Source organism: Panthera pardus, unplaced genomic scaffold, assembly GCF_024362965.1.
Source record: "Panthera pardus isolate Hobbes unplaced genomic scaffold, ASM2436296v1 HiC_scaffold_1, whole genome shotgun sequence".
In the NCBI taxonomy this organism is placed as follows: Eukaryota; Metazoa; Chordata; class Mammalia; order Carnivora; family Felidae; genus Panthera; species Panthera pardus.
Genome location: NW_026526654.1, coordinates 49,538,361 through 49,560,891, shown reverse-complemented (window position 1 = coordinate 49,560,891; position 22,531 = coordinate 49,538,361). Strand labels below are relative to the sequence as shown.

Below are 22,531 nucleotides of genomic sequence, written 5' to 3'. Positions count from 1 at the left end.
ATCTTGGGAGAGAGTGTGCTGTGTTCCTCTTACTTGTAGAGTGTTTCTTCAAAATAACCTAAAAGCAAGGATGATTTTAGGTGAAGTCATAGCAACGTGTCCAGGGAAAAACCATCAGCATTCTTGAAAGTTAACTCACTCTCTCATACACCTTTCCTGCACCATTGCCTTTCTGTGAAATGTCCATCATCATCGTCCCCAGTGCCATCATTGTCATTACTTACAATTACATAGCACTTGCTCTGTGCAAGATTTTATAGATGAGGAACTGAAAAACAGAGCTGAGTAACTGCCCAAAAGTGAAGTAAAGAAAAAGAATTGATATGAGAAAAAGAAACTGCCAAGTGGTAACACTGTGGCAGATAATGACAATAATTCATTTGCTCAAGTAACAGATAATATGTGCCTTCTGAAGAGCACAGTTCCTTCCCCCAGTAAGTTCAGATGAACTTAACTTGTATCTAAGAATAATATGGTAAGCACAGTGACTGGAGAGAAGGATGCACATGCCCAGCAGTCCACAAGAGTGTGGGGGAGTTGGATTCAGGAAAAGAGGTAAAGTCAGGAGAAGAGATTAAGTTAATCATGCTTTTTATTATCATCATCATTATCACTATGAACATGATTGGATCAAGTGATGGCACCTGTAGACTCACTCTCATCACCTGGCTTTCTCTGCTGGCACAGAAGTAAAAAAAAACATGTATCATGGCAGGGTGGGGGGACATCTTAGAAATGGTTCTTAGAAGTTTCAACTTTTGAAAGATACTTAAATAGAAAATGATTTACCTAGAAGAACAATCAAAAAGTTTTGAATTGGGTTATATACTTGAGGTTCAGTGTACAACAATGAAACCTCCATTGCTGATAATCCATGCTGATAATCAAGGTCAGTATAGCCCATTATGAAGTGATGCTAAATAATGATTAATGTGCTTAATCATTCAGAACTCAGGTGGAGAACTGAGGGGAAAAACTACATAGGTAGTGGGAAGGGTTTTAATGAGTTCATGGATTTGCTGAGATAAACTCTCCAAATCTTTTATTACAATCTAATTGTAATAATTATTCTGTTAAAATCAAACAAATTGAAAGTAATAAAAATACTTTGAAAGCATCTTATGTATGATAAATCTTCATAGTTTTATAATCATAAATGGTTATTAATTTCCTTTGGAATATGCATCCCATTTGTATCAGAAGTATCAGATTGTTTTTTCTTATTACTTTTCCCTTTGTGTCGATCTTTATTCTGCCATGGAAGACTGGCTTTTAATTTGGGAATCTTGTATGGCTTGAGCTTTTATATATAATTCCAGAACAAATAAGCAGCACCCTTTCTGTTCAAGAATATCTAAAGAGGGTACAGGCAAATCTGACAAATTTCAAGACCAGTTAAAAACTCTCTTCTTTTCAGCAAAAGGAGAGTGTTAATGGTAACACAATTTGGATTTGCAAAATGACTTGGAGAAATCTGGAAATGCAAAGCTATCAAAAGGGCAATCCAAAAGGAGAGGAACAGAAGTGAGAATGTTTGATTATCCCACCCTATCCTTCCAAATGTTAACTCAGACTTTGTTGAGAAATGCAAAAAGGGCTAAAGTGGTTACGTGAGCTTTCCGGTAAAGCCAATAGAAGCCCACATGTGGCTGTTTATCGTGATATAAACTGAGCAATAAAAAAAGTAGAGAATATTCATTCTTAAAATAGAGAATATGATTTTTAACACAAAATATGTAGATACCCCCAGTATATTGAAAAAATGTCATCTTTTGCTCCTGTTTTAGCATAGCTGGCAATCTCTACTAAAAATCTGAAGTGTGTGTGTGTGTGTGCTTGTGGGTGTGTGCGTATACACACATGTAGATGCACGTGCCCTTGTATGCCTCAGGAGAAAAATCCCAGAATTGCACGTTAGTGTCCCAATGACTCCGTGTTTCTAACTTCAGCCCTATCTCCTTAGTGTTGCCAGTCAGTGCCTGCTAGTTCTCTCTTTCCCTCTCATTCTCCTTCTTTACAGCAGCATTTTAAATCTCCCTTGCTCTCTGTAACCCCTCATCTACGCCAATCTCCTGTCTTCTCTAAAACGGCCATTCCTATTCTTGGAAATGGACACCATCAGTAGGCAAATCCCCTAATTTGCCACGTCTTTACAATCCTCCTGTATTGCTCACTTCTCTTTTCTGCTTCGGTGTGTTGAAAGTTAACACTGGTCTGTCTGCTTTCACAACCCAGTCCCTCACTCCACCCAATTTAACTGTTGGAGGTTAGCTCCTAAAAGGTACTTAAATCCCTCCATTTATTTACACCTCCACTGCACAGCTCTTCCCTTTCAAAGCTCTTATGTTCACTACTTAATTGAGTATCAGTCTGATTCCCCCAGTAGAAGGGGCGATGACAGTATTATTCCTTATTATTCCTAGGACTGAGCACCAGGCTTGGACATAATTGGTGCTCAATAAAAATAAATAATAGCCTCAAGCGGAAAGCCGCCTCTCAATTCCTATGAAGAAGGGCAGAAAGCTTCCACTAACTGGAGCTTCCCTATTGTAAGTGCCTTAGAGAAGAGATAATGCTATTTATTTTAATTATGAACTGAACAAGCATAAAGAAAGAACACCTGAGGTCTGAGTTACAAATGTTATGTAAAGTGACTGTGATCCTGTGGTGCTAATAAAAGATAAAAATAAGAGCCCTGTGTCTTGCACAAATATTTTGATTAACAATTTTGTCAGAATGAAGATTCCCCAGAAGAGGAATATCTGTATGGCTCAAAGTTCAGAAATGTTGCCAAGCTAGACTGCCTAAAAATCGTGATAGTCTTAAATTCCGTGTATTTTTAAATGTACGCAATGCTTTGAAATCTCTCTCCCTCTCTCTCCTCCTTCCTCTCCTGAATCACTAATATTCTTTATTTTGGCATAATTTGTCCTCTTATTTTATGGATATTTTGAAAGAGATCAGTTCTCATCGCATTGGGAGTTAACATCCAAGATGCTTTTGATACTCTGGTTTTTCTCTGAATGTCGGAAACCTAATATCTGGAACAAATACCTGAAATGAATATTTGAAACAACAATGTCAAATTTCACATGAATGGAAGCTCAAAACACACTTAACACATCCCCAGCAAGAGTATCTCAAAGTCACATATTTTTTTAAAAGTTAGAACAATTTTTTGAACAAAATCTGTGTGAATAAGGCAACTTGTCTGTCTTTTGGATTACTTATAAATGATAAACTTACATGATTGCTTTTGGTGCAAGCAAAACTGCATCAAAGGACTGTGAGCCATTCCCTGCTTGCCTGAGCTGAATTTGAGCAGGCGGGCCTTGCAGTGGCTCTGGAATTTGACTATGAATGTTCCTGGGATTTCCTCAGTCCTTGGCCAGCTTTGTTTTGGGACGCTAAAACAAGGAGCACTAATCCTCTACAGGAGCTTTTCAGAAAACATCATCACTCTCACTGGACACTCCTTGGGGAAAATATCTGACTATGTAAGACGTATGTTGTTAGTTTTGTCCATTTTTCCGTGTGTAATCATTCCCAAATTACTGTAAGTGTCAGGGTGGAACACAGCCGGCCGCCTTGTTTTATTCAAGCTACTAAAAAGAGAATTCCAGACTGGCAAATATTGTCCTGTCATTTCTTTTAATTAAAGATAGAATTCTCTCTCTGAACTCATCGTTTAGTATGTTAGATATAAATCTTTCCCACTACTTTGACCTACAGATGATTGGTTTCTCTTTCTCTGCACTCATCTCTGCCCCCTCTCTTTCAATTTATGTAAAATAGGCGACCGTATTAAGGAACGTGTGGGGACCTGGTGCTGATACTCCACAGTAGAAAGTCCAGGGTTCTGGACTTCTTATTTCACAGACTCAGTTCCCTTTGGACTGATGAGGTTCCATATGGTAAAACCTACATAAGGAAACCTGCTTGCCCTATTACCTTTTTAAACATACCTTGACATGATGGCCCAAAATGTATAAGAAAGTTGAAGATATGGGGCACCTGGGTGGCTCAGTTGGTGAAGTGTCCGACTTTGGCTCAGGTCATGATCTCGCAGTTCATGAGTTTGAGCCCTGCGGCAAGCTCTGTGCTGACAGCTCAGAGCCTGAAGCCTGCTTTGGATTCTGTGTCTCCCTCTCTTTCTGCCCCTCCCTCACTCACACTTTGTCTCTCTCTCATAAATAAACATTAAAAAAAAATTTTTTTAATAAAGAAAAGAAAGTTGAAGATAAAAGAAAGTAGACAAGAATGGATCATTTATTAGAAATAACTTATCAAATGCAGTAATGATTCATACACATATCAATTGTTCAAAGATACCCATATGCGTCCCTAAATAAATGCTAAAAAGAATCAAATTACAGTAGCTCCATTGGTGAGTTATTATGAGGTAGTCTCTAAAGTAAGAGGGGTGAAGATGTGATTACAGGAAAAAACCCTAAATGACAGCAATAATAACTAATATGTTGTTAAAGTAAATGGTGACAACCCTGAAGGAATAGCTTTTATTTTTCCTTCCAGCAATTTCACCTTCTCTCAATGACTAGAATTAGAACTATAAAAACAGAAATGGCAGAGTAAGAGGCAGTCCAGTGCCTTTGGAGCTAGCTTTATAATTTTTGAAAGATCCACCCCTGCTTTGTTATCTTGTGCAGTGAAAACTCTCAGCAGTTCCCTTCACAGGGGAATCTTCCATTTCTGACCCGGCATTCCTCCCCAGCCATACAAGGTCACTCAATTATCCTCTCTTCAGATGCCAGCCCCACAGAAGGAAACTACTCTACTGAGGAAGCTCCTAGTGATAGTGCAATTGTACACACAGAAACAAAGTACTGGCATCTTGCTAAAATGTGTTTTCCCAAGCAAGTGAAGTGTAATTTTCAGCTGTACAGTATCAACTACAAAACTACACACAAAACGTGAGTACCTAGTCAAAAGGAAACAACCTCTCTTCATTCTAAGCCAGCCATACCTTTTGTATTACCCTGTAAAGTATCATTTATTTAAGTCAGAGTAACCTATCCATAGACAGGGAAAATCCATTTAGAAAAGTATTACATTAGCACAGCAACCGCTAGCAAAATTCTCCTAAAAGGATGGCAGGAAGAGTATAACAATGGCCTCCTTTTTTTTCTTTTAAACAGTAAAACTGCACTGATTTACAGTTTAGAAGAGCTGTAAAACTCTTGCTGCGAATTAAAAACATTTTTTTCTTGAATTTATCCTAAGTGATGTATCATTCCACTACTCACTTAGATAAGTTTGTAAGGTAGGAGTTTTAAAAATGTCCTCCCATTACTCAGTGGATTTTCAAAGCAGTGGCAAATTCACCTAGAAACCCACTGTTCAACTTTGAGTGGCACCCTTCTTGCTCTTTGCTAGCGGACTTATGGGGATTGATGGCTTCCACAGTTAAATAGAATATCTACTTTAATCTCCTCTAACTGCTGTTGACCTATCTCTGCCATTGCCTCCCAAGTATATAATAAATCAAGAGCATTTTACATGAAAAATGAAGTAATTACTCAGTGAATCCAATGGCTAATTGCACATAGAGGCCTCTGGGAAATATGGGACAAATCAGTGTCAGATTTCAAAAGGCAGAAAGGAAGTTGAAGTTAATAACTCTCAAATACTGACAGGTTGAAAAGGACTTGAAATGCACCATTTCTTCGGACACAGAATCCCCACTTAAGGGAATTGGAAAATTCTAGCTATACACCCAGTCTTTACGCCAATAATAGTACTGACAGCTGAGAAAATAGAACCTATCGCACTAAAGTGAACTATTTCAGAGAAAAAGTAACTACCTTTTATTACCATTTGTATGAAGTTTTCTGAGCAACAAAAAGGTTTGTATCTCTTTCTTTTTGTTTGCACGTCGGTAGAGTCAAATTTGTTCCTAAAACTAACAACTACACTGTTGGTTGAGATGTAATGAAATCTGATTGTCTCTCGAATACTCAATAAAATTGTATTGGAACTGAATATTATGCAATCTCTTTTTATTATAAGAAGTTTGTTTAAATTTTTTTTTTCTGTCTGCAAAAGTATCTGATATAGATCAAACCAATTCATTTGCATTTTCTTCTTATATCTGTCTTATAGAGTAGGTAGTATATATCTGTGTCATAAAAATATGATATATACCACCATTACAGAACAAAGATATAAAGGAAAAGGCTCCTCATACAGATCAATACCACATAAGCACAAGATAGTACTGCATACTACAAAGAACTTATATTACCATACTATGGGCAGGGGGAGGAGGAAAAGGACTCTACTTGTTTCAGAAAAAAAAATTCTCTTTTGCAGGAATTCAATGATCCAAACAAAACTTTTATGATAAGAGTCATAAATATACACACAATGCATTCACAAAGTATACCCTGAACACACGACACACACACATACACACACACACACACACACACACACACACACACACACACACACACACATCTCCCTACAAATGTAATTAAGTTATACTGATAATTTGTTATTGTCAATCACTATTAGCGGAATTTAATAAGCAATAACTTCTCTGCTTACAATTTCAAATTCAAGTACAGGTTTTAACTTTAAATTCTTTTTAAGCTTCTCCCACTTCCTCCTGATATGGCCCGGGGTTTTGAAGGTCTTTTGTCTATGGAAAGAAATTATTAATACTGTCAGAGCATGAGAAGATATGTGTTTGTGACAAGGATTCCCAATGGCCTACCTTTCAGACTTCATTACTTTTAGACAGTGTGTGGCTTATCTCCTGAAACCACCTCAAATGAGATGAAAACTTAATGCTGACTTAGTAACATTTTACTTCTCTCTTACCGCAGGGCTTTGAGTATTGGATATCTATTAATTGAGGTAGATTGGTTCCATAGTCATATCTCTATTTGGGGGATTCTTATCTTTGTGCCATCTATTAAGTGTCTTTGTGGTATCTTTTTTTTTTAAAGTAAACTGTCACATTAACAAGAAAAAGAAAAAAAGTCTCTATTTTTCCTCAATCTAGTACCCCATACATGCTAAAATAAATGCTATTTAGAAATTAGCAGAATCCTCCAAATACAATTGGTACTTCCATATGCCTGCTGATGAATGAAACCATAAAATTCTGGTTAATATCACCAACACAGTTTTCCCTCTCTTCTTACCAGCAAATAAACTGATAGTGAGCAAATCAGAGATTTTATGCAATTATAGCACAACTAAATCCTTTGCTGATGTTGGTTGCATTATCATGATCATTCTGAGAACTCACTCTGGGGAGAACACTGCCTTCTGAAATACTTTACTAATCTCTTTCTCTTTTGAAGTGTTTATCTACCTTTAAGTGCAACTCACTGACTTCTACCAATATTTTCTCCTATTTCTTCAGGCCTGGCTGTTAGATGCTTGATGTTAAAAACTCTGTGGTTTTTAATCCTCCATTGTTTTCCCCATGCTTATTATCGTGATAGTACTGGAGTGCTTTAAGAAAAAGGACTTTAAAAATAACTTTAAATGATAAAGTGTTGGAGGTAAAAACAAAATCCCTGTTTTGTTTTTGAAACCTTTTTTTTTTTTTTTTTTTTTGTCTTTGCTTCCTTTGTCCCCTGTCTTTGATCCCTTTTGTCCCCTGCTTTCTTGGTAATATTGGTTCTATCAGACTCAGGTGGTGATAAGAACTCTGGTCTAAAGAACAAAAGACAAATGAGAACTTGCTGATAACAGATAGCTCCCCTTTTGCATTTATTTTCAGACTGGGAGGATGCTGCCCTCTATACCTATCAAGTACAAGAAAACAACAGTCTTTATCCCCATTTAATCTCAGTGTATTGCTGTGATGTACTCATTAAAAGTTATATATGGGGAGCTGATTAACAATCATTGTTTTCAACCTGGCGGTGGAAAGCACTGTTACCAACAAGACATAAGGTTAAAATAAAAGGATTGTATATTATGAACATCTCAAGAAGCAATCTTCTTGTTATGGTATGAGTCTTTTTCATTCACTTGAAATTCTTTACTCCAAGCATGTGTAGTAAAAGACGAAAAACCTCCTCTAAATTTTAGCGGCTCTTCTAAGAAATATAGATCATGTTTTGAGATTCATTTGGGTTGGTGGTCCACTCCTTACACCTGTAAAATATAAGAAGGCTCCTGGACAAACGAACAAGGAGAACAAATTTTCATTTGAGGTTTTAAATAGTATTCATTTAAAAATGATGTTTAGAGGTGTCTGGGCGGCTCAGTGGGTTGAGCTGCTGATTTCGCCTGAGGTCATGAGCTCATGGTTTGTGAGTTCAAGCCTGGATTTGGGCTCTGTGCTGACAGTGTGGAGCCTGGAGCCTGCTTCAGATTCTGTGTCTCCTTCTCCTTCTGCCCCTCCCCAGCTCGCTCTCGGGTCTCTCAAAAAAATGAATAAACGTTAAAAAAATTTTAAATGCTGTTTATACATTCTAATTAGTGAAGCATTAAAACAACATGTCTGTGGAATTTTAAGTTAGATTTCCATCATGTAATTATAAATTAATAATAACAAAAAAGGAACTTAGAGACTTAGGCTACAGACTCCCATTAACTTAAATTCTCTGGGTTACAATTTCTTTCTCTGTAAAATGAGGAAAATGTCTATACATCTCTAATTGCTCTGTTTCATCCAACCTAAGGTATTTTATTTGTGTTTACTTCATAAGTTGGAGATCTCTATGGTTAAACATGTCCTATATGTCAGCATATCAGTTGTCCAAATAAGGATTAGAAAAGCTTCACAATTAGACTCATGAGTTTTAACATTTAAGACACTGAAAATGAGTCGTAAATGAAGAAACAAATTTAAATGTTTTTCAACATTCTTAGCAGTTAATTGTAATGTTCTTTTCTGTTCCAAATATATAAATATTTGATTCATTTCATCTTTGATTGATCACCCCCATATCATAGTAGCCATTCACCATGGCTTTCACTTTTCTTTCTACCTGTTATTAGCGTTTGGCTATCAAAGCTTTTTTTGAGTGTAATACACTGTGACAGCATGAGAACTAATTTTAGTTTTTAGAAAATGGTTTAACTACAGATAAGATGTAGTAGCTTAAAGATATGCATACCTCAAAGTGTCTATGGAAAAGTTAAAAGGTTACCCATGGTCTTAGTGACACATCTTCACACAGGCTGAGGAGGCCACTTGTACCCTCATGCACCCAACACCCTGGCAGCTCTGTGCTGCTGGCATTCGAGGATTCTGGACTGATGTTATTTCTGGCAGAGAGGCATAAAACCGGAGCCTCCACTTGAAGCAATGGTGAAAGGGCACCAGCTGTTTCCAGATAATTGTGGATACGCTCCAGACTATCAATCTATTCCTTTTTTTTAAATTTTAACTCACTTTTCTGTTTTCTCATAATAACTACTGAACCCCTTTCTACATCTCACAGGTTATACTTTTTAAGGTCAAATATTGAGAATATATAAAAGTAAATAGAAAGTACAAAACTACTTAGATACTCATAAATTAATAATCAAATTCCCTTTGCCTTTGAGTATAATAATTACCTTGAGAAAGAGGTTTTTTTTGTTGTTTTTTTTTTTTAAATGAAGATCATTGTTCTTTGGATCCTAAGATCCTGTTTTAGCTAGATCCTAAAATGTTAGTTGTTTCTAGTGTTACGTAGTCAACTTAGTGGTTGAAGTCAGCAGCATAAATAGAATGTGAAAGTTTTCTGAAATATGTTGTTCAAAGGAAAAAAAAAAAGACTTACCAACAACATGGCAAGCTTGATTTCTTTTACCTTTATACCTACACATATTTATACATCTTGAAGATATATACGAGACTAAAGCCTGAGACAGGAAGCTATGGAAATTTTAACTATATTTTTTACATCTCTGTACCATTTAACTTTTTCTCTTTTTTTCAAAGAACTATGATTTTTATAATAAAAATATTTTAAGGAGTATGTGAAGACTATGAAAATAAAAGAAATATCCATAATGATTTTATGATTTCATTGAACATGAAAGATAAGGTAGCCACTAAGTTGAATTAAGTTATAAACTATTTTCCGAGCTGTAATAAAATATATTATACTTTTAAAATGGTTTTATATAAAAGTCTATAAGTTCCACATAGACCTCTAAGTTTTAAGTTCTATAGAAAGGTTCTAGTAGTTAAATAACTGAAAAAGAAATGAAAGGCACAAGCAAATATAAAAAAGAAAGTAATGAAAAGTACCTAGGCTTATTTCCTGGAAGAAATGTTACAATAACAGTAAAAGTACTGAATACACAGGGGCGCCTGGGTGGCTCAGTTGGATGAGTGTCCCAGTTTGGCTCAGGTCATGATCTTGTAGTTTGTGAGTTCGAGCCTCACGTTGAGCTCTGTGCTGACAGCTTGGAGTATGCTTTGGATTCTGTGTCTCCCTCTCTCTCTACCCCTCCCCCGCTTGTACTCTTTTTCTTTCTCTCAAAAATAAATAAACTTAAAAAACAGTACTGAATATATAGCTTAAGTTTATAAAGTACATAATCATTTAGTAATTCTGGATTTCATTTGCTAAAAATAGGAAAAATTTTATCTTCTAGAAGAGGCTGTAAGTATGTATCTTTCACTTTTGATGAGTAAACACTATTTTTGATCAATATCCTATAAGATGGTTAAGAAATTGAGAAGAATACATTATATTGAAAGGATCCATGTGATTTAAAAAAAAATAGTTCTAATGTCCTCAGTGATTATAACATTTTGTTTACCAGTTTTAACTGTTAATGTCATGGGCCCCATATGCCTCACTTAGAAGAAAAACTGAAGTAGAAAGTCTTATTTTAAAATCATTGATTTTGGGGATGCCCGGGAGGCTCAGTTGGTTAAGCATCCAACTTCAGCTCATAATCTCACAGTTCATGATTTCGAGCCCCACCCTGGGCTCTGTGCTGACAGCTCAGAGCCTGAAGCCTGCTTCTGATCTGTGTCTCCCTCTCTCTCTACCCCTCCCCCACACTCTCTCTGTCTCTCTCAAAAGTAAACATTAAAAAATTAAAAAAGAAATAAAATCATTAACTTAAAAAAATACATCGTCATAAAGCGGTGCCTGGGTGCTCAGTCAGTTGAGTGTCCCACTCTTGGCTTTGGCTAAGGTCATGATCCCAGGGTTGTGAGATCTAGCCCTGCATTAGGCTCCACAGTGAGCATGGAGCCTGCTTAAGATTCTCTCTCTCTCTCTGCCCCTCTCCCCCACTCGCTTCTCTCTCTCTCTCTAAAATAAAATTAAAGAGAAAACTACTACATGGTCATAAAGCCAAGTAAACTATACCATATTGAAGTTACACCAAAAAGGAAGAATTTTTCTGAAAACTCTTCTAAACCTGTTTCACGTATTTTCCCATGTAGAGCAAGTATCGATGTATTACAATTAAGAAACAGCAGTAAATTATTGAAAGTTTAAGCATTTATCTTTCAGTCTCTTGCAAATTTAACAATCAAAATACTTCTAAAATCTACTTCACTTTAAAAGCATTATATCCCAATCTCCCATTCTTACACTCACTGATGAAAACATCTGCTTTTAAGCACTTTTTCTTCATGTCACTAAATTCAAATAGACGAAATGTCATTACTTATTCATTGCACGATGCACTTATTTAACCACAATATTGTGCTGTTAGCTTTAAGAGGCATAAGCCTAGAGAGAAGTCAACAAGTATTTTGCATGGCTGTCCAACAACTTTATTAATTTGATTATATAATCTAACAACATATTTTGGTTAAAATGAAACCAAATATAAAGTTGCAAAAAGGAAAGCCAAAAAAAAAAGCAAAAACTACCAAAATTTATTTTATTTAATCAAACCCAATTTTAGTGCAATTGGTTGACTTCTGGAGCTCTGTATGGGCCACACATTTATGGAGGATGGAAATCCATCCAATTAGCCAATTTAAATATAACCAAAAATAACACCATGGAATGGTTACCATGACAGAATATACATGTTGTTGGGATTCACTTGTTTTCCTTCCTCGTGCTGTAAGAAATGCTATTTTCATTGATGCATGTTGATATTTCAACCTCAAAGAATGAACCAGATGAATTCAAAATTGGAAATTCATCTGGTCCCAACTCTAGGATGTCATTTAGATACAACTATATAATTCAGAAGAGTCAGGGTAATTTTTGGAGAAAAGTCAGGAAAATATGAAAACTCTTGTTTTATAAAGATGAATAGATACTTTTAAAGGATGTCTTCATTAAAATTTTATTACGTTTCCTTTCCTTTGTCTCTTATACACACTTTCTCTTTACATTGGCCTTAGTTGCACCCATTCCTACAATAGTTATTCTACCTGTGTCTCTGGACTCACTGCAACTGTCTAATGAATGCAGCATACATCAAGGCTGACAGTCTTTTTAGTACCTTTATGAATATTGGCAGCATAATCTTGTCAGAGATTCTGAAATTCGTAACAAATTCAAAAATAGCTCTTGTGAAGTGTGACAAAAGCTATAGTTATTAATACCTGGCAGGCATATTTTAGTATAAGACAGTGGCTCACCTTTTTGTTTTTCTCAATTTATTATATAAAAAACACCTGGCCCCCAAAGGATAAAATGTCTCTGTAATAAAGAAGTACTATTGAGTCCTCTGATCCAAAGCTCTTTGTTTATGTATACATGGTATAAATGGACACCAAACCAGAGATCCACTAATTTTTTTGGCATTCTGATTGGTGAAAGATCGTAACAGAATAATATTTAAATGATATTTTTCAGAACATGCAATATTGAAAAACCAGAATATGGCCACTTCGATATTTAGTAACAGTAGAAATAATAAACTGTATAGAGGGGACATTAAAAATTGTTTGCAAGAGGGAAACATTTTCTTGATATGCCTGGTTTCTTGTGCAGCATCTCACCACTAGGCCCTGAGTTACACATAGAATAAGATGGTCCCTTTAAGCAAACACACACACACACACACACACACACACACACACACAGACAGACATACACACTGAATACTTTTACAACCCCTTTAAGTCCAAAACACTGTACTATTATCACAGATGTTCTTGTGGAAACTCTTAGAATAACAAGCTCCTAGCTATACATACAACTTTTTCTGCCCAGCCCTCCACTAAATGAACCAGACATGAGAAGAACAACAGCTGGGATAATCCCAAATACAATTTTATGCCACTTTGTTTCTAAAGTATCATTTTAACTTATGATCTGCCAGAATTTCATACCAAACTGGATTGATTCAGAACGTAAGAGGTGAAAAGCTCTGCAAAGCAGATTTTATGGTTACCAGTGGATTCTAGATAATTCTCTTCTAATTTAAACACCGTGTTTAGGAAGGGCTCTGATTGACACTGCTTGCGTACCTTCCCTCCAACTTTCCAAGAATCAGTGACACCATCATTGGCAGCCTCATCATAATCACAGTGTTGGAACAGAAGTATGAAGGAACAATTCCTTCCAGGAATATGATGCTAGTTCCCAGAAGAAATTTCAAAGTATAACTCCAAAATGGCCACTGTAAAGTGCTTTTGTAAAGAATCCTAACTACATTTGTAATAATATCAGTGAAATGAGGTAATCAGTTATCAAATGTTATCTTAACAACCAAGGGTATGTATCTGCACAGACCACTCAGACATATCTGTATGGCCCATTAAGTTTAGAAAGTAATTTTTCAAGTATTATTTCATTTGATTATCTTCACTATCCCATACAGTTTTAGGAAAGGTCTTATTGGCATTTTATAGATAGTAAGCAATTTGATTTTATCAGGTGACTTATTCAAGGTCATAAACCTTAGGGATTGGGGTAGCTGAGGCCCCAACAAAGGTCTTCTGTCTCTCATCTACAATCCTTTCTTCTGTGCCTTGCCTTGCCTTTCCCAGTGCCTTTCTTCCTTTTGTGCAAGGAAGGATGTACCTAAACCAAAATATATATATGTTAATGTTTATTTATTTTTGAGAGCTAGAGTGTGTGTGGGGGCGGGGAGGAGCAGAGAAAGAGAGGGAGACACAGATCTGAGGCAGGCTCCAGGCTCGGGAGCTGTCAGCACAGAGCCCAAATCAGGGCTTGAACTCACGAACTGCGAGATCATGACCTGAGCCGGAGTCGGACGCTTAACCGACTGAGCCACCCAGGTGCCCCCTGAACCAACATATCAATTAATACTAGGAATAAGTTTAATCATTTAGCACCATTTCGTTCAACATAAAAATAAACTTATTTGTCTGGTTTTTAGAAAAATTTCGTTGTGCTCTTGTTTTATGGCCTTCTAAAATCTTCCCATGTGTTATCACACTCAATCCTCACCTGTCCGTGATAGAAAGATAAGACTCAAAAGGAAGCCTCATCTTCCTATTATCTACATGGCTTCTGCTGCTGAATGTTAGTAGTTAAAAACTCTGACACATCTTTTTGGAGTATTTTGGGGGTGCAACATAAGCTTATTAAAATTGCAGCTCTAAAGGAATTAGCTTCTTTAGCTCTCCACACTATTGTTCTGAGGAACAGGCCTCAACTTTAGAAACGATGGAGATGAAGGATGGAAATAATATCTAGCTATCTGGCATGTGTTTCGTGGGAGTCTTGGGAGTGCGCTCAGGTATTTCTAATTATCTGCCTAGATGAGAACCACTAGTTGCATTGCACACAGTGATGTGAGCACCCTGGTTATGAGCACCCTTGAGTCTTCATGGCTCATTAGTCAGCTAATGATGCATTATGTTCCGAGAGGGCTGAGCACTGCCATCACTCTTGGAGATACAGGATCTGGACTGGAATGAACCCAAAACCTATCTACGGTGTCCATATTAACTATTTAATTAATTAATTATATAATTAGCAGACAGTTTTTCGATATACATAATAAAGAGGTAAGATGGATAGGATCGGTTGACATTTCATGTAGCGTAAAAGATCCACTGAGCATGTGACATTTAAACAGGAAACCTCAGAGAAGCGAAGGAGTTTGAGGATACCTGGATGAAGAACATTCCAGGCAGAATTAGCCTTGCAGGTCTGCAGAATAAACGGAAGCCTGTCGTGCTGACGTTGAGAGAAATAAGGGAGATGTGTGGGGAGATGAGGTCAAGGAGAGAGCCAGCGGCCAGATTATGTAGAGCCTTGCAGACTATTGAAAAGTCTTTAGTGTTTACTCTGTAAAGATTAACACAGAAGTCATTCAAACAGTTATTCTAATTAAAATAAATCTTTTATCCAGGGCACATTTGGTCACTGAATAACTTAGTCACTGAACAGGAAGTCCTCTAGGCTTTGGGTATTCAGTGACCAAAGTGAGGGGAACGTTTTTTTCACAACTTCCTATTAAAAGCTACCCAGTAAAATTTTCATTAAATACTAAAAAGACCCTCCAAGTAAATCATTGTGAATTCTCCCTGTGGAAAAACTAGTGTGCTTTTCTATTTGACAAGACCACTAGAAAACCAAAAATGCAATACAGGAATAAAAGAAGGTAAAATATTTTTTTATACGTCTCATTAGAGTTACCTTGGTTGTCTAATTCAGTGACAAGAATACTCTTAAAAAGTCTTCCGTGCTAATGATGTTCAGACAATACAAATGTTTCACTTATATTTTCATTAATTAGGGCTTTGTGCTCTTTGTTTCTGCATATTATTCACAGAGACAGAATGAAAGGTAATAGGATAACAATTAAAATATGAATATGGAAAGCAATTAGGAGTGGGGGAAACATCTACAAAAAGCATATATCACCGGAAGGTAATAATTTAATACTTTCATTTATACAAATGCTCAGAAAACACTGTCCACAATTAGAAAGTTCAGAGAAATTATTCTTGCCAGAATGGAACCTTTTATCAAATTATATTTCCTAGACCTTCAATATTCACCTCTTATAGGGCATTAGGGTTCTCTAGAGAAACATAACTAATAGGGTCTGTTTGTGTGTGTGTGTGTGTGTGTGTGTGTGTGTGTGTGTGTGTGTGTGTGTGAGAGAGAGAGAGAGAGAGAGAGAGAGAGAGAGAGAGAGAATGAGATTTAGTATAAGGAATTGGTTTATATAACTGTAGAATCTGTCAAGTGCAAGATCTGCAGAGTATGTTGTTGGTGGGCTGGAGACCCAGGGAAGAGTTCAAATCTGAGTCTAAGGGAACTCTGCTGACAGAATTCCCTCTTCACTGGGAAGGCCACTTTTTTTTTTAATGTAATTTTTTTTTTAAGTAAGCTTCACACACAGCACAGAGTCCAACCTGAGGCTTGACTTCAAGACCCTGAGATCAAGACCTGAGCTGAGATAAAAAATCCGATGCTTAACTGATTGAGCAACGCAAGTGCCCCAGACCCCCTTTTTTCTATAAAGGCCTTTAAGTGATTAGACAAGGCTCACCACAATTACAGTGAATAATCTGCTTTACTAAAAAGTCTGCTGGCTTAAATATTAATCTCATGTAAAAATATCTTCACAATAATATCTAGAATAATGTTTGATCAAATATTTGAGTACTGTGATATAGATAACTTGACATATAAAATTAACCATCATATATGGGATAAAGTCTATTACAGGTTTGGAGTGGAGTAAGATTCTCTCTAGGGAGTGTGAAAGGTTCATCTCAGCAAAATATTTGACAAAAGCTTATACTTCAGGGAGAAGTATAATTTTCAACATGATTCTAAAGCCATTAAATAAAATGGAAGCAAAACTTTAAAGTAAACTATATATGTATTGTTTATTATATATAAAGGCATACTAAAATATTTTTGTGTCTGATATGTTCATAGTAATTTTTTTTTTATTTTAAGTGGTTATTTATTTTTGAGAGAGAGACAGAGTGTGAGTGGGGGAGGGGCAGAGAGGGAGGGAGACACAGAATCGGAAGCAGGCTCCAGGCTCTGAGCTGTCAGCACAGAGCTCGACGCAGGGCTTGAACCCACAAACTGTGGGATCATGACCCGAGCCGAAGTCATACACTTAACTGACTGAGCCACCCAGGTGCCCCCAGAGTAAGATTTTTTTTAAGTCTTTCTTCCTTTTCTTGCAAACCACTCAGAGCATCCACCACTTCCATGTCTTTAACATCACTCAACACCTTACTACAGTTTACTGGAACCACTTTCACTAAAGCCATCATTGACCTCTGTAAGGCTAATGGGTATTTTTCAGTTCATTGATTGTATAGGCTCTTTCTTCTCGACACTCAACATTAGCTTCCGAAAGTCCATGATCTTCTTTATCTCCTTTATGGGATCTCTATTTTCTGATCATCGCAGGATTTTGCAGATTCTCTTCTCCCCCCCCCCAAAAAAAAACTCCCAAGTCAGTATCATTCACTTGGAATGATTTGAAATTTCTATTAATTTGAGAAAATTTACTTTTTACCTTCTGACACCCCCCCCCCAGATAATATAGGGTAATACCCAAGCTCTTTACGTGATGTCCCAGACCCCGTGGCACAGACTCAGCTTTACCACTCTTCTGCTTTGCACTGCACTTTGAACACCACGTGATATCTTTGTGCAAACTGGGATATTTCCCTTTTTTCGGTCTTACTACTTGCTTCACACTCCCTAAAGACTGGTCTGACATCTTGTCCTCACTAGTCAGATTTAGTTCAAATAGAACCTCCTAGAAATTCTTCCTAAGAACCACACTCTCAGATATTTTATGTCTCTGCTGCTTGTTGAATGAAATAAAGAAATAAAAATTCTGACATATCTCAACCACAAACTTGTACTCTTTTTTATATTGTAAGACACTCCATATGAAGTATATGACATTGAAATAAGCACCATTTTAAAACCAAGAAGCATAAAGAAAGATGTTCTCTAAATTTAAATAGTTTATAATCCAGACAACCTAAAAGCCTTATAATAAAAAGACCTATTTTGTTTTTTTTTAATGTTGCAATGCTTGGTAGTTTCTCTTTAAAAAAAGTGAAACTATTATACTTTACATACATAGCATTTGTAACCTAATTTTTAGACGCACATATATAATATATGTATATAACTGATCCCATTATAAGCCTATACCATCCCATTGTTTTTCTTTCTTAAGTTTTAATTTAAATTCCAGTTATTGAACATATAGTATAATATTAGCTTCAGTAGTAGAATTTGGTGATTCATCATCTATATACAACATGCAGGGCTCATCACAGCAAGTGCCCTCCTTAATACCCACTGCCCATTCAACTCATTCCCCCTTTCCTCCCCTCCAGCAACCGTCAGTTCATTCTCAATAGTTAAGAGTCTGTTCTATGGTTTGCCTCCTCTTTTTTCCCCATGTTTACCTGTTTCATTTCTTAAAATGCACATATGAGTGAAATCATATGGCATTTGTCTTTCTCTGACTTACTTTGCTTAGCATAATACACTCTAGATCCCCCATGTTATTGGAAATGGCATGATTTCATTCTTTTTGATTGCCAAGTAATAGTCCATTGTATATGCAAACCACCTTTTCCTTATTCACTCATCATTTGATGGATATTTGGGCTCTTCCCATAATTTGGCTATTGTTGATAATGCTGCTACAAATATTGGGGTGCATATACTCCTTCAAATCAGTATTTTTGTATCCTTTGCATAAATACCCAGTAATGCAATTGCTGGGTCATAGGGTAGTTCTATTTTTAACTTTTTGAGGAACCTCCATACTGTTTTCCAGAGTGGCTTCATCAGTTTGCATTCCCACCAATAGTGTAAGAGGGTTCCCCTGTCTCTGCATCCTCGTCAACACTTGTTTCCTGTGTTGTTAATTTTAGCCATTCTGACAGGCATGAGGTGATATCTCATTGTAGTTTTGATTTGCATTTCCCTGATTATGAGTGATGTTGAGCATCTATTCACATATCCGTTAGCCACCTAGAAGTCTTCTTTGGAAAAATGTCTATTCATGTCTTCTGCCCATTTTTAAATTGGATTATATGTTTTTTGGGTGTTCAGATTGAGGAGTTCTTTATAGATTTTGGATAGTAACTCTCTATCAGATATGTCATTTACAAATATCTTCTTCTATTCGGAAGGTTGCCTTATAGTTTTGTTGATTGTTTCCTTTCCTGTGCAGAAGCCTTTTATCTTGATGATGCTTTTGTTTGCCTTGACTCCAGAAATATATCTAGTAAGAAGTTGCTATGGCCAATGTCAAAGAGGTTGTTGCCTGTGTTCCCCAGGATTTTGATAGTTTCTTCTTTCACATTTAGGCCTTTCATCCATTTTGAATTTATTTTTGTGTATGCTGTAAGAAAGTGGTCCAGTTTCATTCTTTTGCATGTTGCTGTCCAGTTTCCTCAATGTACAGAAATTGGTGACATTCTATACACCAATAATGAAGAAGCAGAAAAATAAATCAAGAAATTGATCCCATTTACAATTGCACCAAAAATCATAAGATACCTAGGAATAAACCTAACCAAAGAGGTAAAAGATCTGTATTCTGAAAACTATAAAACTCTTAAGAAAGAAATTGAAGAAGACACAAAGAAATTAAAAAAAAATTCCTTGCTCATGTATTAGAAGAACAAATATTGTTAAAATGTCTATACTACCCAAAGTAATCTACACATTTAATGCAATCTCTATTGCATAAAATACCACTAGCATTTTTCACAGAACTAGAACAAATAATCCTAAAATTTGTATGGAACCACAAAAGATTCTAAATAGCCAAAGCAACCTTGAAAAAGAAAAGCAAAGCTAGGGGCATCACAATTCCAGACTTCAAGTTATATTACAAAGCTGTAGTGATCAAGATAGTATGGTACTAGTACAAAAACAGACACATAGATCAATGGAACAGAATAGAAAACTCAGAAATGGACCCACAACTATATGGTCAACTAGTGTTCGACAAAGCAGGAAAGAATATCCAATGGGAAAAAGACCTATTGTTTTGAAACTTGATGGACAAGGACATCAGTTTTTAAATTGATCTATTGGGGCACCTGGGTGGCTCAGTAGGTTAAGCAACTGACTTAGGCTCAGGTCATGATCTCACAGTTTGTGAGTTCGAGCCCCCCTCCCCAGTCAGGCTCTGTACGGACAGCTCAGAGTCTGGAGCCTGCTTCGGATTCTGTGTCTCCCTCTCTCTCTCTGCCCCTCCCCCACTCACACTCTGTCTCTCTGTCTCTCTCTCTCTCTCTCAAAAATAAATTTAAAAAATATAAAAAGTAAATTGATCCATTAATTTATAAGTATAAAATAATGGACTGGACTGAATAAGATATTTAAAAATAATTAATATAAATTACTCTATGTAAAGAAGGATATTATTTTTAAAATCTGTAGTAAGACAAATGTGAAATGCTTTCTTAGATGACTAAAGTTAAACGGTAAGACTTACAGAACTGAAGGGACATTAGAATTATCAACTCTAACTTGTTATTTCATTGGTGGAGAAATTAATACTTAACAAAATTATGACTGACCCCAACTTTATGAGAACAAAGGTACTTTGAGTGTCACTATGGGCTGTTTCTGTTCTATAAATATTACTGAAGTAGTTTCTAGACCAACCATATTAGTATCTTTGTGTGGAACCATTCATATTTGACAAGCATCTTGTGATAGGCTACAAAAGGGATCACAATTCTCTATCTTACCCTACAGTCACTTTTTTTTTTTTTTTTTTTTTTTGCATTGTGAGTTGGCAGCTTCTCCCATTGATATATTGAGTCTATTTATGTATGTCTTATATCTTGATGGGTTTTGTGACTTGCTTTGAGTAACACAGTATGGGATAAATGGAACTGTGCCAGTTCTAAGCTTAGGACTCAGGAGGATTTTCCCACTGCCACTTTCACCACTAAGACACTGCAAAGCTGCCCATGAGAACAACCTTATGTTAGCCTGTGGGATGATGGGAAACAGGTGGCCTAATTGTCCTTTCACCTCAGCCGACATAAAACTAACAACCAGAGATGTGAGTGAGGCCATCTTAGACCAGGCATCTCCTACCCAATCCACCATACGACTGGCAGCTGAAATACATTCACAGAATCCAGCCATATATTAAAAACAAAACAAAACAGAAACAAACAAACAAACAAACAAACAAAAACACCCAGCTGAGCCCAGCTCCAGCTGCTGACCCAGAGAATTCAAGCTAAACAACTGGACATTACATCAAATCATGCAGTTTCAGGGCTTTCTTTGTTAGTTTTCGTTTGATTTTACACAGTAATATATAATCAATATACACCCTTAGGTTATTTCCTATAAACACTAAAAGTTTAACATTTACTACTTTTTTTGTCTTGCTGCCTCTCCAAAATTCATTTCTAAGAGATTCCCAAAAGGAGACTTACAATTTAGAATATGAACAACTGACTACTGAATAGCCTTCTAAATAAAAGCGAACAATACACTGAATTGGGGTGGGGGGGCTATTTATACACACATATTTATGAAGAAACTATTGAAAAACAAATTGTAGGTTCATATAAACACAGTCCATTGTGGTGCTGGTTTTGTAAATTTAGTAATTTTAATAGGAAATTAAATTTGACCTGAACCACATATCAAACTGTCAGTTCTATTCATGTAAACTAAATGTAACCTATGCTGCCTGAACATAATCAGAAAATTAGCTATTAAGCTGTCTTTGCATGGCAACTAAAGTTCAAAGTTCTCCTAAAGCTCTCAAGGATAATTTTATATTAGAAGCTACCCAGGATACAATTAAAATTTTATGACAGTTGTCAGAAAATGTCTTGAGAATGTAACACACATTTATATCTGTGTATGAGTAATTAATACCCATTTCCAAACGGGTATCTCATGTACAAAAGGAACTGAGGACTCCCTTTGGGTAGATTATAACTGCTGTGTCATACCTTAGATATACATAGACCATTGATGGTAATTAAAATTTATTTTGTAATAGTGATAAGCTAAGGGATCATTAAAGGTCATGACTTTGTCCTTAATTATTTGGGTTATTGTTGTTATTTAATTAAACGAGTTTAATGAATCTTTGGTTACCACGTGGCTCTAAACTGAGCAATACACTTCAAAAGACCATGTTTTTGACAGCTTTGGCCGCTCTTTCTTATGCTCATGGAAGTAACTTATTGTACTCAACACACCACAGATTAGGTCAGTTAATTCTCTGGGCAAGAACAAATTGGATGGGAAAAGCATTTTGACTAAATTTAACAGAATTCAATTCAGTTCAGTTCAACTCAGTTCAATGCAACCAAATGGTATGTTAGACACTTTCATGCAAGAAGAATCCCTTCCTTCTTGGCAGAGTAAATGACAGTCTAATTCATTCCATTACTTCTACCATGCAAGACTCTGAAGAAAAGTGCCAAAATGGGGCATTCCCTCTACAAAGTACCAAGAGTGCCTTAGATTTAACACAAGTCAAGCTAGATTTAAGATTCATCATTCCTTCTTAAAGTAATATAAGGAAGATGGAGAAAGATCCAATCGTTAATTGCAATGAGAGTGTATTCATGTCTTAGACCTGTCATACTAAATTACCACAAATTAGGTGGCTTATAACAGCAGAAATTTTTTTCTCACAGTTG

The 22,531-nt window shown here is 36.3% G+C and overlaps 1 protein-coding gene across 11 annotated transcripts in view; it reads right to left on the bottom strand.

The window, feature by feature from the left end:
• The window catches only part of PCDH9 (protocadherin 9), a 919,043-nt gene that overhangs the window by 217,716 nt on the left and 678,796 nt on the right, over window positions 1-22,531 (bottom strand). Inside the window, exon 5 of one of the 11 annotated variants that reach the window (XM_019415586.2) lies at window positions 15,151-15,170. The exons of the other annotated variants lie outside the window; for them this stretch is intronic. Within the exon in view, the coding sequence (XP_019271131.1) occupies window positions 15,166-15,170 (5 nt within the window). The 3' untranslated portion in view covers window positions 15,151-15,165. Of the gene's footprint in view, window positions 1-15,150; window positions 15,171-22,531 lie in introns of those variants that run through there. 11 annotated transcript variants of the gene reach the window in all.